This window comes from Epargyreus clarus, unplaced genomic scaffold, assembly GCF_041222505.1.
Source record: "Epargyreus clarus isolate Ecla_fem2 unplaced genomic scaffold, WU_Ecla_fem_2.2 ptg000027l, whole genome shotgun sequence".
Lineage (NCBI taxonomy): Eukaryota > Metazoa > Arthropoda > Insecta > Lepidoptera > Hesperiidae > Epargyreus > Epargyreus clarus.
The window spans coordinates 4,473,706-4,488,528 of NW_027332234.1; the positions used below are offsets into that span (position 1 = coordinate 4,473,706).

At 36.2% G+C, this 14,823-nt stretch overlaps 1 protein-coding gene across 1 annotated transcript; it reads right to left on the bottom strand.

Annotated features, from left to right (window-relative positions):
• Positions 1 to 13,429: 13,429 nt before the first annotated feature.
• On the bottom strand, positions 13,430 to 14,590 carry LOC140753992 (uncharacterized). The gene has a single exon (XM_073088887.1). The coding sequence runs from the start codon at positions 14,439 to 14,441 to the stop codon at positions 13,911 to 13,913; it is 531 nt and encodes a 176-aa protein (XP_072944988.1). The 5' UTR covers positions 14,442 to 14,590; the 3' UTR covers positions 13,430 to 13,910.
• Between the last annotated feature and the right edge of the window lie 233 nt (positions 14,591 to 14,823).

A 14,823-nucleotide genomic window follows, 5' to 3' on the forward strand; every position in this document is an offset into this window, starting at 1 on the left:
TGTTTTATTTGTTTACACCGTGATTGCATGTACTACTATAGCAGATACCTTTGTATGCTCTCATCAAATAAGTTTACAAACGGCTTGGTAGTGTTTGAAGGTTGGGTGATAGTAGAAAGTTTTAATTACGTGGTTATAAATTAAGTTATTAAATTGGAAATGTTTGCATTCTAGGATCTTCGAGACGCAGCGGGCTTATACCGCTCTGCAATACAAATTCTGGATATAAAAATGACTTAAAATAAAATGATAAAAACCAATATTTGAATAGTAGTGTAGCCACTGTAAGGTAAATGTAAAGTTGAGTTTGGTATTAACGGATCTACTATAGAATTCAGATAGGAATGTCGTTCAATAAAGGGTTATATATCTTAAAAATATTTACATAATGTGAATAGCTAATGATAGGTTTTGTTCTAGAAAAGATCCTAAACAAGAGAGACATTATATTATCGATATGACAAAGAACCTATAAGACGGCGGACATTACTCCTAGTTTTTCATCATTAAAAGAAAACCGATTTATACTGTGTCAACCTATTGTAACTGCCACGTTTGTTTCCACGAAAACAAAGCCATATTTTCCGGTGTAATTTCACCGAACCTTTAAATCCGGCTGAACCTATAATCTGGGAATTGGGAGTTCATCCCTAGTGGAGCAAAAACAGAAACAGACCAGTTTGGGGATTATCATCCACTCGGATATTCCTGATGGTTGTTGCATTTGCTGGATAGGTTTTACCTTTATGGGGATTATAGTTTGTTTTGATGGTCTACGTGGTGTAGGGCTTTGCGCAGAAGTTGCCGGTTGGATGCTCAGTCTGATCATTCGAATGTTTTAATCTGGCGGGTCAGAGAGGCTGTTGGCGTGGCGATGCCATAGCGAGGATACCACCCCTATAAAAAAATAATAAAAATAGTTTATTACTTTCAAATGGAGTCTACAAAACAAATGGCAAGGGCCCCTGTACTGGGTTGAAAAACTTGTGTTACTGGTACCCCACTCTTCCAAACAAGGCGATATTAACAATTTGAAATCTAATTTTAGTCGAGAAAAAATTATATGAATGGTTACAATGGAGTTGAGGTATAAAAACCCCTATCTGTATGTATTTTAAACGATTTAATAAATATCAAGTTCAGAAATGTATTTCTGTCAGTTACAAATAAATATTATTATTTTAACTCGATAATTATTAATATTTAACGTTATCAAAGTATAATAAAGATATTAATTTTAATGTCTAATAATTTTATTATCTATGAGAATATTATTATTGTTTTTGTCTTTTGTGTAAGAACTAATATGACATTGTGTGTATTTAACTAATATGACATTGTAATAATTACCGTAAAACTATTATTAATTGTTCAGTGTCGCTGGGAATATGATTATTTTTATTATTAGAGGGCTTTTTACCCCAATGAGAGCCAGTAAATCGCTTTGTTGAACGTTACCCTTTTAGTAAATTGCATCGTGCCTTTAAACATCGTGAGTCGGATCATACACGCTTCCACATGTCATTGCATTTTTACTGATAAAGCCACGTGCTATTTCAACCCTTTCAACTTTAAACCAGTGTTTCTCAAAGTGGCGCGAGAACCACGAGAACCCCCGATAAAGTGCATCGTGCCGTCTTCATTCGTGGGTCGGTTCATCCACACTTCCACGTGTTTCATATTGCATTTTTACTGATATAGCCACGTGCTAGTTCAAACCTTCCTACTTTAAACCAGTGTTTCTCAAAGTGGGTAAGAACTCCTGAGCAGAAATTGAGAATCGTTTGAAATTAATTAGTTTTAAAAGTGGATGATAGACGTAATATGTTTGAGAAACTCTGCCTACAAATTAGTTGTTACCGGACGAAGCTTTATTGTGTAACTGCTTATTGTTCGATTTGGGGATTGATTGATCCGGGGATAATATGCACATCGTTTTGATACAACCCTTCGTATTCTCTTGCTGGGCACGAGTCTTTCCCACAGTTGGGGTAATCACCACCCTACAGGAATGGTGGAGGGAACTTATGGTATGAGTTCAAAACTTATCGGATGATTTCAAATCTCCCTAAGGTTTTTGATGAGGTTTCACTCATCATTTATTACAACCGGGACTGGCTTAAGATAACCAAAAAACGGAAGTGTGTATACAATTCAGTTAATAGAGGTCACCCATCCTATACCTGACCTGATTGATGTTGCTTAACGTTGTAGTTAGGTTTTCGATTATGACGGGTTATTACCAGTTTTCCCAAAAATGCTGCAAAATTTGATGTCTCTTATTTTTGTTACAACTAGTGCAGTAGTTGCAAATAAAGCGAACTTTATTTCAGGATGTGTGTGTGGATGTTTGACATGTGAGAACTGTACCCTTAGTATGAGTTTTAATGTTTTTACAAAAATGACTGCTTTTATATTTGTTTACGTATTTCACCTTTATTTCTAATCAGTTCTGAAACAGTCCGCTAGGGACGCTGATTGGAAATGTATGGTCAAATAATAATTCTCAATCTAAATATACAATATCTTTTTATAGAAATTTCGCCCTTCTATTATACAGGTTTCCATTTTGTAAAGCTCTCAGCGGCTTTATATACATGTGTGCCTGTATCCAATTCGGTTCAATTAGAATGGCGCAGGCATTTAAAACATTTGGCACTTTTACATTTTTTATAGCAAGCAGCCCACCTGATGGTATGTGGCTTCAGCCGCTCATTGACATTTGTAATAAACCCCAAATAAGGTTAGATTCCTGCGATCGGCCACAGATGCCCCGCTATCCCTGAGGACTAAGCTAGAATGTCTCGGAAAAGTATGTCTCCCTTCAAATCAGAACGCAGCAGCATTTAACACTGCTGTAAAATAGAAATAAGGTAAATATAGGTGGCGGTGTCAATCCATGAGGGTTCTACCACCTTCCAGCCTTAGTTTCTTTTTTTCGGTGTCGACTGTCAATCTAAATAAACATTATCTTATAATAGATATTCCAACGTTATAATTTTGAACATGTACTAAAAAGGTTTTCAATTTCTGATCCACTTTTGGTTCGATTTTACATTTGGTGCTGACAGAGACATAAATCGATTGCGAAGAAAATTTGGTGTAAAATTAGATGATGCATCATACAATTTTGTGTTAGTTTCTATATACAACATAATATGAAACATTGATAGCGTTTGATTTATTTTACAATGTGTAATTTTTGTATAAATCCTGGTCCACAAATCTAAAGATAAAGGTATAATAAAAAAAATCTACTAGTATCTGTCCATCTTTATTGAGCACGACAAGTTACTTATTACATGTTTTATTAAAAATTATACTTAAGGTACCTTCAATACGTTTATGTTCGATTTTACCAGAATATTTCTACCGTAAATGGGTGCTTTTCTACCTAAGATGTGCTAGGTAGCTAAGCTATGGATGTGTGTCAAGTCAACCAACAGAATTATTTATTTGTCATTCAATGAAGTGTTTTTCAAGGAGAATCAATAAAGGTTATAGGTGCACTTGCAGAGATCCAGTCAACAAAAAGTATCACATGCATAGTTCCTTCTGTGTCATTTAATTTCACCATTTTATCATGATCAACACATTATCGTCCCACTGCTGGGCACGGGTGTCTTCTTAGGATGAGAAGGATTAGGCCATAGTCCACAGCGCTGGCCAAGTGCGTATTGGTAGACCTCAGATACTTTTGACATTTTTTTTTATATAAATCCTTCAGGTGTGTAAGGTTTCCTCGTGATGTTTTCCTTCACCGTTTAAGCAAGTGATAATTAATTTCTAATACGCACATAACTTTGAAAATTCAGGGGTGCGTGCATGGGATTTGAACCGTGGACCATTCGTTAGAGAGGCTGAGTTTCTTAACCATTAGGCTATCACTGCTTACTAACGTAATTAAGGTTAATTTGAACTTGTAGGCATAGGTACATATTTTAGGCTAAATTCTCCAATAACCCTGGGGGTTTGGTAAGATTCATATACCTTTTTTTGTTGTTGACGAGAGGGAAACCTTCAAAAGGTACCCGACCTCATGGGAGTGACGCCTGGTTATGTGGGATTTTTACCGCACTAAAACCCCCCCCGGTGGCCGTCCTCAGCGGTTGGTGGAGAACTCCGGGATCTCCAACGGAACACAACCGCAGTCCTCCTAACGCGATGCCCTTCTATCGGGCTCTACCCTGGGGGGAGCAATTTACGCTCCTCTCACATCCCCTGGTGATTACAGCGATATTCTGGACGGTTTGAGCTCCCACTCTTGCCGCCCGCAACCCCGGAAGCCCCACTTACGACAGGCACGGGTTACCGTAGCCCTTTCCTGGTCCCGGTACTACAGGGACACCATGCCGGGGGCGCTATCAACGCCCTCGGCGTCTCCTTCTCCGAAGATTCATTTACCTAAGTTTCATGCCACCAGTCCTTTATACTTGCAAATTGGAGGGCTTCGCAAGCAACTGCGGGTACATTTATAATTATAACAACTCCATTATTAGTTAAGTTTCCCTCTGAACAATTCATCTGTCATGCAATCAGCTGTCATCTTATGACAGCTGATTGTGTTATAGAAGTAGATAAGCGTGAGCATAATCTAGTGAGTGGAGTTGCAATTAAGTGGATACAATGAAAAACTTTGCTATTAAAAAATAACTTTTTTATCTATAAGTACATATTTTCTATTATTTATTTATTCATTCCTCCGTATCTTTTATTTTTTTATTTTAATAATGGATTTAAATATGGACTCTTCCAGTCTTCCTTACAGGATTATAAGCTATATTATGTAATATTGTTCTTTTGTTCACAGTTATACCTACATCTCTGCATCACACTAATGCTTATTTTGCATTGCAACTTGTATATTTGTACTTCAAAAATTAATACAACTCTCTTTCCTACCCTTTTCTCCAATCGTAATGTGTTCTGAATTGCCATGTTGTGACATTGTCATGTTAATGGTAATAATGTTAGCGCTAACTCAAGATTAATCTCAGATTCCTTGATCGGATGTATGACGTAATCACAGGATGTAATTATCTGGTCTAATAGACAACCCTTTGGAGTGTAAAGCAATTACTGAAGCCAGGTGATGTGACCTAAATGACGTCATTTCAATTAACACGGATATAGCTGAGACATATTGGATTTAGGTTATATTGGGATGTATACATATTTGTAAGATACTGATTATTTAGATTATACAATGCCTAGTGGCGCTTTGTATTGTAATATACGATGTATATTTTCATGAAAAAATATTTAATAAAATATATTTTTTATTATTATTAATTAATAAAATCTTATATTGTAATAAGTGTGCGAATAACATTTTAAAGATTTTTCTTACATTTTATTAAGTTTCCTTTGACAAAGTAACGATAATTATTTTTAATTATGTTAAATAACATGAAAACATTTTTATCAATATTAATACGTAGTACATGCGCTCGAAAATCATTGTTTACAGCAGTTGTGTGAAAATACACGTAGTTATATTGACAAGTTAAATTGACAAACCAAATTCCGTGTCGATTCGATCAGATCTAAAATCAAACATAATCCTGAACATCAAACACCTGCCTTTCATCTCTTATTTCTCTTGTGAGTTGTGGTGAGCTTTGAACGTTTTTAAACGCAGTTATTCCGTAGTCGAGTGAACTCGGCTAAAAAGGGCATTTCATTTCCAATTCCCGCTTGTTTCTCGTCAAATTTTTGCGCACGTCGCCGCCATCATTGTAAAATCGGATGCGATGTCATTCATTTTCGATGCTCGCAAAATAAGGCGTTTACACACAAACGTTTTTCGTAATCAAAATTTCATAAACAAATGCAATTTGACTGCATTTATTGATGAAATTTTGAAGGTGATAAAACCTCTGTGGTACGACTCCGGCGGCACCATCGCCATGCCTATTTCTGCGGTCTGCCTAATAACAGCAGTTTTAACCGCTGCTGCGGTCTGGTTTGAAGGGTGCGGTAAGGAAGACATACTTTTCCGAAGTAATCTAGCTTAGTCCACAGGGTACATCTGTGCATCTGTGGCCGATAACAGGAATGTAATTTTATCTGTATATACTCTTACATTATAATAAAATATCATAACGTTCGGAGGAATTGACGAACAACGATATAAAAATATAAAATACAGGACAGAAGAATTACTTTACTTTTTTAAGTCAGTTAAGTAATAGGTTATTTAGTTATGGCTAAAGTGTCCCGGATTACTTAACAAGAAAGATTGCAGTAAATATTTTTGTCATACAATAAGCTTATTATTTAAATCAGTTTGCCTTACAATGAATGTCATACATTTTGTTGTATTGAAATATCGCTATTTGAATAAAACGCAAGCGATGTCGCGTGTTATTTTCGTGGAGCTACTAACACATGTTACGATAACAATACGACAAAAAATCGTAAGCCTGTTCCGGGCCTTATTCGTGTCAGTTCCGACCGTCCCCGCTACCGCCACGCCACATGTTGGGGTAAATCACACAAATAGAGGGACAGCCGGCTAACAGATGCACCCCTAGCCCAATGTGTGTACTTCAATTTGAGTTTTAAGGTATACGAACAGAGCTTACTTTGAAAATTGTAGAAGAGTATAATACTATTTGAAAAAAGCGATCGTTAATGACTGCGAGCGGTCTTTCTCTGGCATTTTGTCGACAGTTCCTGAGCGATTAATAGCTCGAGTGTGTAGTGAATTTCTCATATACAAGGTGTAATCGCAAGTTTGCAAGAAAGCCGAAGGGTGCCTACAAGGTGGGATTTTGTTTTTTATACCTTGCTTTTTTGGGGCGGTTCCGTGTGGCAGGATGTCTGCCTTAACAGGTTTCTTTGCGTCATGTGCTTTGAACGTCGATTTAATTTCATTTTAATTCTAAGAATGTGTGTGACGTCGTGTTTACGGGTCTTTTACGTGTATAGAGCGTGTCAAACGTGTGCCGTTGCAGACAAAACAGTTATTTGTGATATGTATTAAAGTATGTACAGTAACATGACCGTCAGATATGAACTATCCTGGCAAAATATTGCATTGATAAATTAGATTTTGTCTGCTAAGGCACGTGTCTGATACGTTCAATGTCTGTAAATACCTATTAAACAGGCCTAAACCATATACCCGTTTTTGGATGTTTTTTATGGTGATAAGATAACATGTATTATGTAACGAAAATTAAAATGTTACGTGTTACATAGTAGTCCTAATACTTTCTGAGTTCATTTAATATGTAGGTTGATTTTCTTTTTTAACTTTGCATTAAATATTTTAATATTGTTTTTAATTATGTTGCAACTTTGCTACAAAAGTGAACTGCATTTCGAGTGCCACATTTTAATATAAAATCCGCAACTATTTTTTATAACTTAACCTGTTTCAAGCCTTAAGTTTATGCTTGCGAACGGTTGAGTGAATTCCCTGCATTTGCACTGAAATAGTATTTTATAGAATAAGGAAGGGAAAAATTGCGTCTAACTCAATAACTTCAGTACCTTGAAGTGACTGCAAATCAATTTCAATCTATTCCTTTCCTGCGCATCGGAACTGTAAACACAAATAAATATTACCTGAACTGTTGATTTTTACGGGTAGGAAATTAATGAACATTTCATTGAATAACTACTTGAAAACCTGTTGAGTTTTTACGTGTAGGAAATTAATTAACATTTCGTTAAATAACCACTTGAAAACATGTTAAGTTTTTACGGGTAGGAAATTAATGAACATTTCGTTAAATAACCACTTGAAAACATGTTAAGTTTTTACGGGTAGGAAATTAATGAACATTTCGTTAAATAACTACTTGAAAACCTGTTGAGTGTTTACGGGTAGGAAATTAATTAACATTTCGTTAAATAACCACTTGAAAACATGTTAAGTTTTTACGGGTAGGAAATTAATGAACATTTCGTTAAATAACTACTTGAAAACCTGTTGAGTGTTTACGGGTAGGAAATTAATTAACGTTTCGTTTCCTTTGTGAATGGTTAATGAATTTTCGGCTTGAATACTGATTTTAATTTTGTGTATATCTCATTATTTTTTGTCAATGAAATAAATATCTGATTATCTGTTATTTTTTTATTCGTAGGAAATTAATTAACATTGCTTTTCCTTTGTAAATAGTTAATGAATTTTCGGCTTGAATACTGATTTCAATTGTATATCTCATTATTTTTTGTAAATTAACGTTGTCATATTACATTATTATTGTATTAGTTTAAAGGAATTAGGAGAAGCAATTATGTAATTTATGAATGCTACATTGATTAAGATTAAATTAAAATGTATCGTCTATTACAAAAAGGCTTTTTGCAATAAAAGGTCAGTATTCTGATTTCATTAAATCGAACTAAAGTACCAGAGCAGTGATGATATAAAGTTTTATATTAGAGGACTGCTGTATTTTGGTTTGCAAACTGGTACGATAGAGACACTTACACGATTCATTTCAACTTAGCTCTCAGCGGTAGCTATGCTTCTGTGGGTTTTAGGTAGCATCCTAGTTGTTTTTGATTAGATATCCATGAATGTGAGTGGCCACGTACCATCAGGAAGACTGAATGCTACGGAATTATATGCACTTTCATAAAAAATACTTTATTAATATCATAATCATATTCATACTCATTTCGGTGGAAGAGCTGCGGGCTGAACAACAACATTCTTGTTATCAACAATGTAAATACTACTATCTCTCTGCTGCCCTTCAATTTATTTCTTTTACACATCATAACACATACCATCACAAGAATAATTAAGAAATACAAAAACATATATATCTGTAGGCAGCGGCAGTGCCTCCGCCAAGTCGACTATATATATATATATATATATAGATCCCACTTATCCCACTTCTGATGTCGGAGAAGGACGGCTTTCATCGACATCATTGATAGAATCTATGTGTTTTGTGGGCGTTGTCATAGGGTAGATGCAGGCACAAATACAGTAATCACAGTATTTATTGTTCTTAACATTTATAACTTTGGATTCACAAAATAACTATACTATACTATTACTATTACTTTACAAACAAAGCTTTTGATCAGCAGGTTCAAGGTAGTGACTACACGCTCCAAAGCACAACAAAATAATGATCCACCTCGATCACTCACATCAGTTCTTATCAATGTTTCCCCACCGCGCCACCACATACCTCGACTCCACTAGAGACCGCTTTAAGTCTCTGCTCTGATTCTAATACGAAAGCTATACAATGACTGTTAATTATAATTTAAAGCAATTTACCCTTCGATTGATCAAGTGCCAATAACATTACTAAAATACTAAAGTAACAATATAGCTAAAGCTATATTAAATAACTCTGACTCTTCCTCCGACATATGTATGTTCAAAATGTAGGTATAACTTAATATGTTAAAATCTCACTGTAATCGTTCTACCATTTCTGGCGCTGTCCCATCTATAAGACCTAAACCACCTGGGTCTTGCAATTTTCAACAGCCAATCAATTGAAGGAAAATGTGGGTTTCTATTTACTATTTTAGATTGTGTGAGTTTTGAGAAACGGTAACTTTACTGTAATTAGTTTGAAGGTAGTAGAACTCCAAGTCCTACCTAAGTAGCAGTCCTACCTAAGTAGTAGTTACCTATTTCTACCTAAGTAGCAGGGTTAAGCGCTACTGTGATTCAAAAAAACACGTTAAGCGCTGCTGCATGCTCGTTTCTTGCTTCTTCTTGAATCACATTTACAATTTATACTTTCAAAAGTGTCAGAAAATAAACTGTAATTAAAATAGTGTGTATTTATGTACGCACATAAGAACTTATGCTTAAAAATATAACAAGAGTGAAACTAATAAAAATGATTACAAAACAATTGCTTCAAAATTATAATATGACACGACACATAACGTAACGTAATGAAACGTATCGTATCACATGATACCGATATAGGATGTTAGAGCTCTTTGTGGTTCAACTCCGCAAACACCACTGTCCCACCTATTTCTGCCCAATAACACCAGTCATAAGCGCTGTTGCGTTTCAGCTTGAAGGGTTTGGTTGAATGGTTACCTGGGGTTTGTTACATTATCGTATCATATACCTAAAAATATTTGTTACTGCAAAACTTGCAATATTTAAAAGGCAACTTTATGGCGTCGATTTTTATCTGTCGCTTTGCAAATTACTCAACAGTTTCTCTAAACGCCCCATAAGAAGTATAGTATCAAAAATGTAATTTATAGTATAATCAACACATAAAACGGAATAGAGAGCACAGCCGTGTAGGAAGGCTAGGCTAGCTTTGCAATTAACTTAATGTGACTGTCAAGTACATTTGGTTAAACATTTTGTGCACGCTATGAAATTAATTTTCAGAAAACTTGACTCTACCAGGTTAAGTTTTAATGTCATCATCGTAAGGGTTTCCTCGTTTACTTTGCTACTAAGTTGACTAGTGCAGAAAGTAGCTAGAAATTAATTAGGAATATTTTGCGTCTGAGTTGTATATGTTTTGATAATGAAAGCGAATGAGTGTACAGTCCACCTCATGGTAAATGGTTATTGCGCCCATTGCCATCAGTAACAAACCCCAGGTAACCATTCAACCAAACCCTTCAAGCCGAAACGCAACAGCGCTTATAACTGCTGTTATTGGACAGAAATAGGTGTGACAGTGGTGTCTGCGGAGTTGAACCACAAAGAGCTCTACCATCTTCTATCGGTATCATGTGATATAATATCTGGCTCTACCTAATTTAAGATTAAAAAAAATGCTAACCTATTCCTATCATCCGCACTCAACTTCAATTAAAATATGTTTCCTTGATACGATAAGGTTTAATTAATGTAATAAATGTTACATAAGATGTCGAACATGTATTTATTAGTAGGTCAATCATTAAATAACCTCTTCATCTTTCTAGAATGATACCAGACCTACCAGCGATGGCACCGAAAGGAGAAGTTCTCGCTAAGCCTCAGACGATCTCGGCACACGAGTTCCATAAAGCTTTGTCAAAATTCTTCGAAAGTACCGGTGAGCAGAGTCTTACGTCAGAGGAAATGAAGAAAATACTCCTTGAATACGCGTACAGGGGAAGAAACATTCGCTACTCTAAAACAGATTGACAAAAACTAAGATAGTAGAATTTATTTTCCTTGATAAGGTGTAGTTATAGTAGATCAATACTCAATTCGAATAAGACTTTTTCCTATGACGCGGGTTTGTGTCCGCGCGCGGTTCTCAACCGCATGCATGCCTCCCGCATCTTATCGTCTCAAGCATTTTGCGGTGTAAGAGTCAGATGAACGTATCTACATTTTGTCAATTTTACAGGAGAGCAAAAATAGTGTGAAAATCGCAACGTCAGAGCGTTTACGTTGAAATGGTTCATAATTATGATATTGTGAACAAACAATATTCTAGGATTAAAAACGTATTTTTTGCAAAAGTCCTTATAGGTCTAACAGATAACATGATAATTAAAACTAATTTACTTAACGGTACTTATACGTTATTCTGGATCAAGCGAAAATGGTTCTTATGTTATTTAGTCTTTTTGGAACCTCACAGGTTGAATGTAACGTTACGTCGTTTTGCAATAACGTTGAAGGACTACATTATGAACTGATTTGTGGAAAAAAAACGATTTTTGATTTTTTTGTAGATACGTTCATCTGACTCTTACACCGCGATTTAAAGTAAGCTACACGCACGCAAGACGCGGTGAAACTGCAACGGGTTAATTCATGCGGACGAGACATGCACGCGGGTTAAACCGGCGTGGCAAGGAAAAGTACTAAATTCAATTATTAGCTGATATCTTGATAGCATATTTTAAATAGCGTAATAGTCGATTATTTTATTTATAGATGTATTTTAGATTTTTTTTATTTTATTGATTGCCATATATTTAGGAATATGCGTTTATTTACTGGAAGGTACGCGATGCTGATGTTAGTCTCATACATAGTTCAAACACCTTAAAGCACCCCTGTTTTTTCGAAATTATGAGTTATACACAATATCTCTTCTTCGTCGTGAAAACTTGTTTGAAAGGGCAATGAAATATTATTAGTATGTATGTAAGTCAACCAATGAGCACGTGGTGGATTATGACCTGAACTCCATGGGCGTCCATGACCCGTAGGAAAATAATGAGTTAATAATGATTACTTAGTAGAATTCTAATTTGAAAATCAAAATGTGTTGTTAACGTATAAAGTACGTGTCGAGTTGGAAATTATATTGGTTTAAGATATTAATACTCATATGTGTAAATATGAAGTAATTATTATGCAATAAGCTTACCAAAGATAATTTAGATTGTTTTATCGATTTGTATAATTAATTATTTTGCTACAATGTAATAATATTTGTCATTGCATTTTATTTATATTATACCAAAGATTTTGCAATGAACAATTATGTTTAAATGAGAATGATGTATAAAGATCAATGTATTGTATTAAAACCAAATGCTCTTTTAGCCGTTCTATTAAAGCTTGAATGAATGAATGCTCTTTGTTTTATCTTCCGCCACAGTAGACCTCAAACGATTTATATTTAATGTTAGACATAATCATACGAGAAGTAGTTTTTATAAGCCCTATAACGAAATTAACTTACAAATATTGAGTATCTATAGCTATATATTCATGAATTGTATTTAATTGACTGTTAACTTTGGTTGCTTACAATTTTGTTAATTGTATTAAGGCTTTCAAAGCTTTCAAGAAGGAATTCAAATTACATGATCCATGATTCTAAGTTATTTGAATAATAATCTTTCTCTTGTATGAAAGTTTTGTTGTATCAAAGCTTCTAGTCTTTTTTAATTTGGTATGTGATGTGTTCATAATATCATGTGTGAAAAATTTATGAGTTAAAATTGTATTGGCTATGCGAGCATTATAAGCAAGTATTTGAAATGTGGCATATTTCATGTAATGTGTATAGTTGTATCCAATTTCTGAATATGTAACGAAATAAATTGGTATATTATTTTTGTCTGTGTTTCTTTGTTGCCAAACATTACCTGTGTAAGGCATAGATTAGTAAAGACTACTCACTCCTAGCAAGAAAATGTACCTACCCAGTTTTAAGAATTGAAATAGTTGCGTAAAAATGTTATGCCACGTCTCCGTCCTAAAACTTCCCTAAAATATTTGAAATTATTATTTATTTATTATGTAAATTACGCAGTATTAGTTATTTATTCGTAAATTTCCTCTAAAAATGTTTTTATTTGTCAAGAATTCAAAAAAAGAACTTACTAATAAGCCGTTTGTGGCTTCATTCAATTTCAAAGGCGGCGAAGTATCTTTATTAATCTATGGTGTAAGGTAAAATGTGTGTTATTTCGAATTACAGGTTGTTACGACAGTTGCAAATTGCACCGCAATGCGCATGTCGCTGCAAGGCTTTTAACACAAATAAAAACAAAATAATTATTTTTAATCACATTTATTAAAGATCATATATTGATTCCGCATAAATAATACATTGGTAAGCGCACAGCTAAAGATATAATTCATACATAAACATTTATAATCGTAAACATTTATAAGTGGAACATTATCAGAATTACGTTCTAAAGGGTGGGAAAATAATACAATCGTACTCAGGAAGGTTTTAATTTGGATACATTTATATTGATACACCGATAAAACATTTTTTTAACATATATATCGTAAACATTGACTAGATTATGTGACTAGATGCACAGAAGAGCCACCTGTTGCTTCGCGTTTACGAAAATGGCCCTTCGCACAAAACACTTAAGAACTAACCAGAGCCCGTGTTAGGAAGTCGGAAATATATCGGAGATAGGAGCCACAGACGTACACTGAATTTAAAACATTAACTAGAAGAGTTCGAAAGAGGGGATCACATTTATTTTGCTCTAACGGGCTCTGGGCCGAGCAATACTCAGGCGACTGCCAGCTCGTCTATCCCGCGGAGCAGGCGGGAGCGCAGCCGGGTGAACACTGGATGCTCGAACGGGAGACCACGGCCGTTGAGGAAGCGAAGGGTTTCTTGAGCGCACACCAGAAATCCAAGCTGCTCCGGGTCCAAGTCCACGGGTACGGAATCGAGCAGAGGGTCCTGGTTCTCATACTCTATCTCGAAATAGAAGTCTTGAAACTCGGGACCGAAGTGTTCTTCCTCGTCGCAGGGCTTCTCTGAAGCCGGAGGTTTCTCGTGTTTAATGTTCTCCGGATCGGTGAAAGTCTCGGGTTCCACCCTCTCGCTGGAGACCTCCGGAGCTGAAGTCGAGGCCTCCGTTTCGAACGTAGAATTGCAGTTGCGGCCGAAGAGGCGTTTCAAAACTTGACGTTTTTCAGCGTGAATCGGATCGTGGAGCAGCACCGGTTCGCTCCTGGAACGCTTGCGGTGGCGTTGCCGCTTAACTTTAAGTTCGGTATCATTTTCACGTTCGCGCTTACGTTTGGTTGTCATGCTGACTACGGTTCCGTTACCGCCGAGCTCGAGATTCAGACTGCGAATGGGCTGTACACAGGGAATTGAAGGGTCTCGATGCGATTACACCGGCCGCTATCGGTCTCGCTCTTCGGGGCGGTGTGCGCCTGCGTGCGAGTGGGACGGGGCGGGCAGCTGCAGGCGGAACAGCTGGGCGAGCAGATGCAGGGCGCGGGGCACGCACGCTTTGTTTGATAAAGTTTATTCGGGAAAATAAAACTGTTAGCCGCGATTGCGCGAGCCGGCGGGGCGGGGGGAGAGGACCGGCCGGGTCGACAGCTGCGGCGCATCTGCCGGGTTCAGGTGAATTCCTTCTCAAGGTGCCGGCAAGGAGTAATGATGTCGCTTAGACTCGTGTAAA

Coding starts and splice junctions, on each gene's coding strand:
- LOC140753992 (XM_073088887.1), bottom strand. CDS start 14,441: ATGACAACCAAACGTAAGCGCGAACGTGAAAATGATACCGAACTTAAA.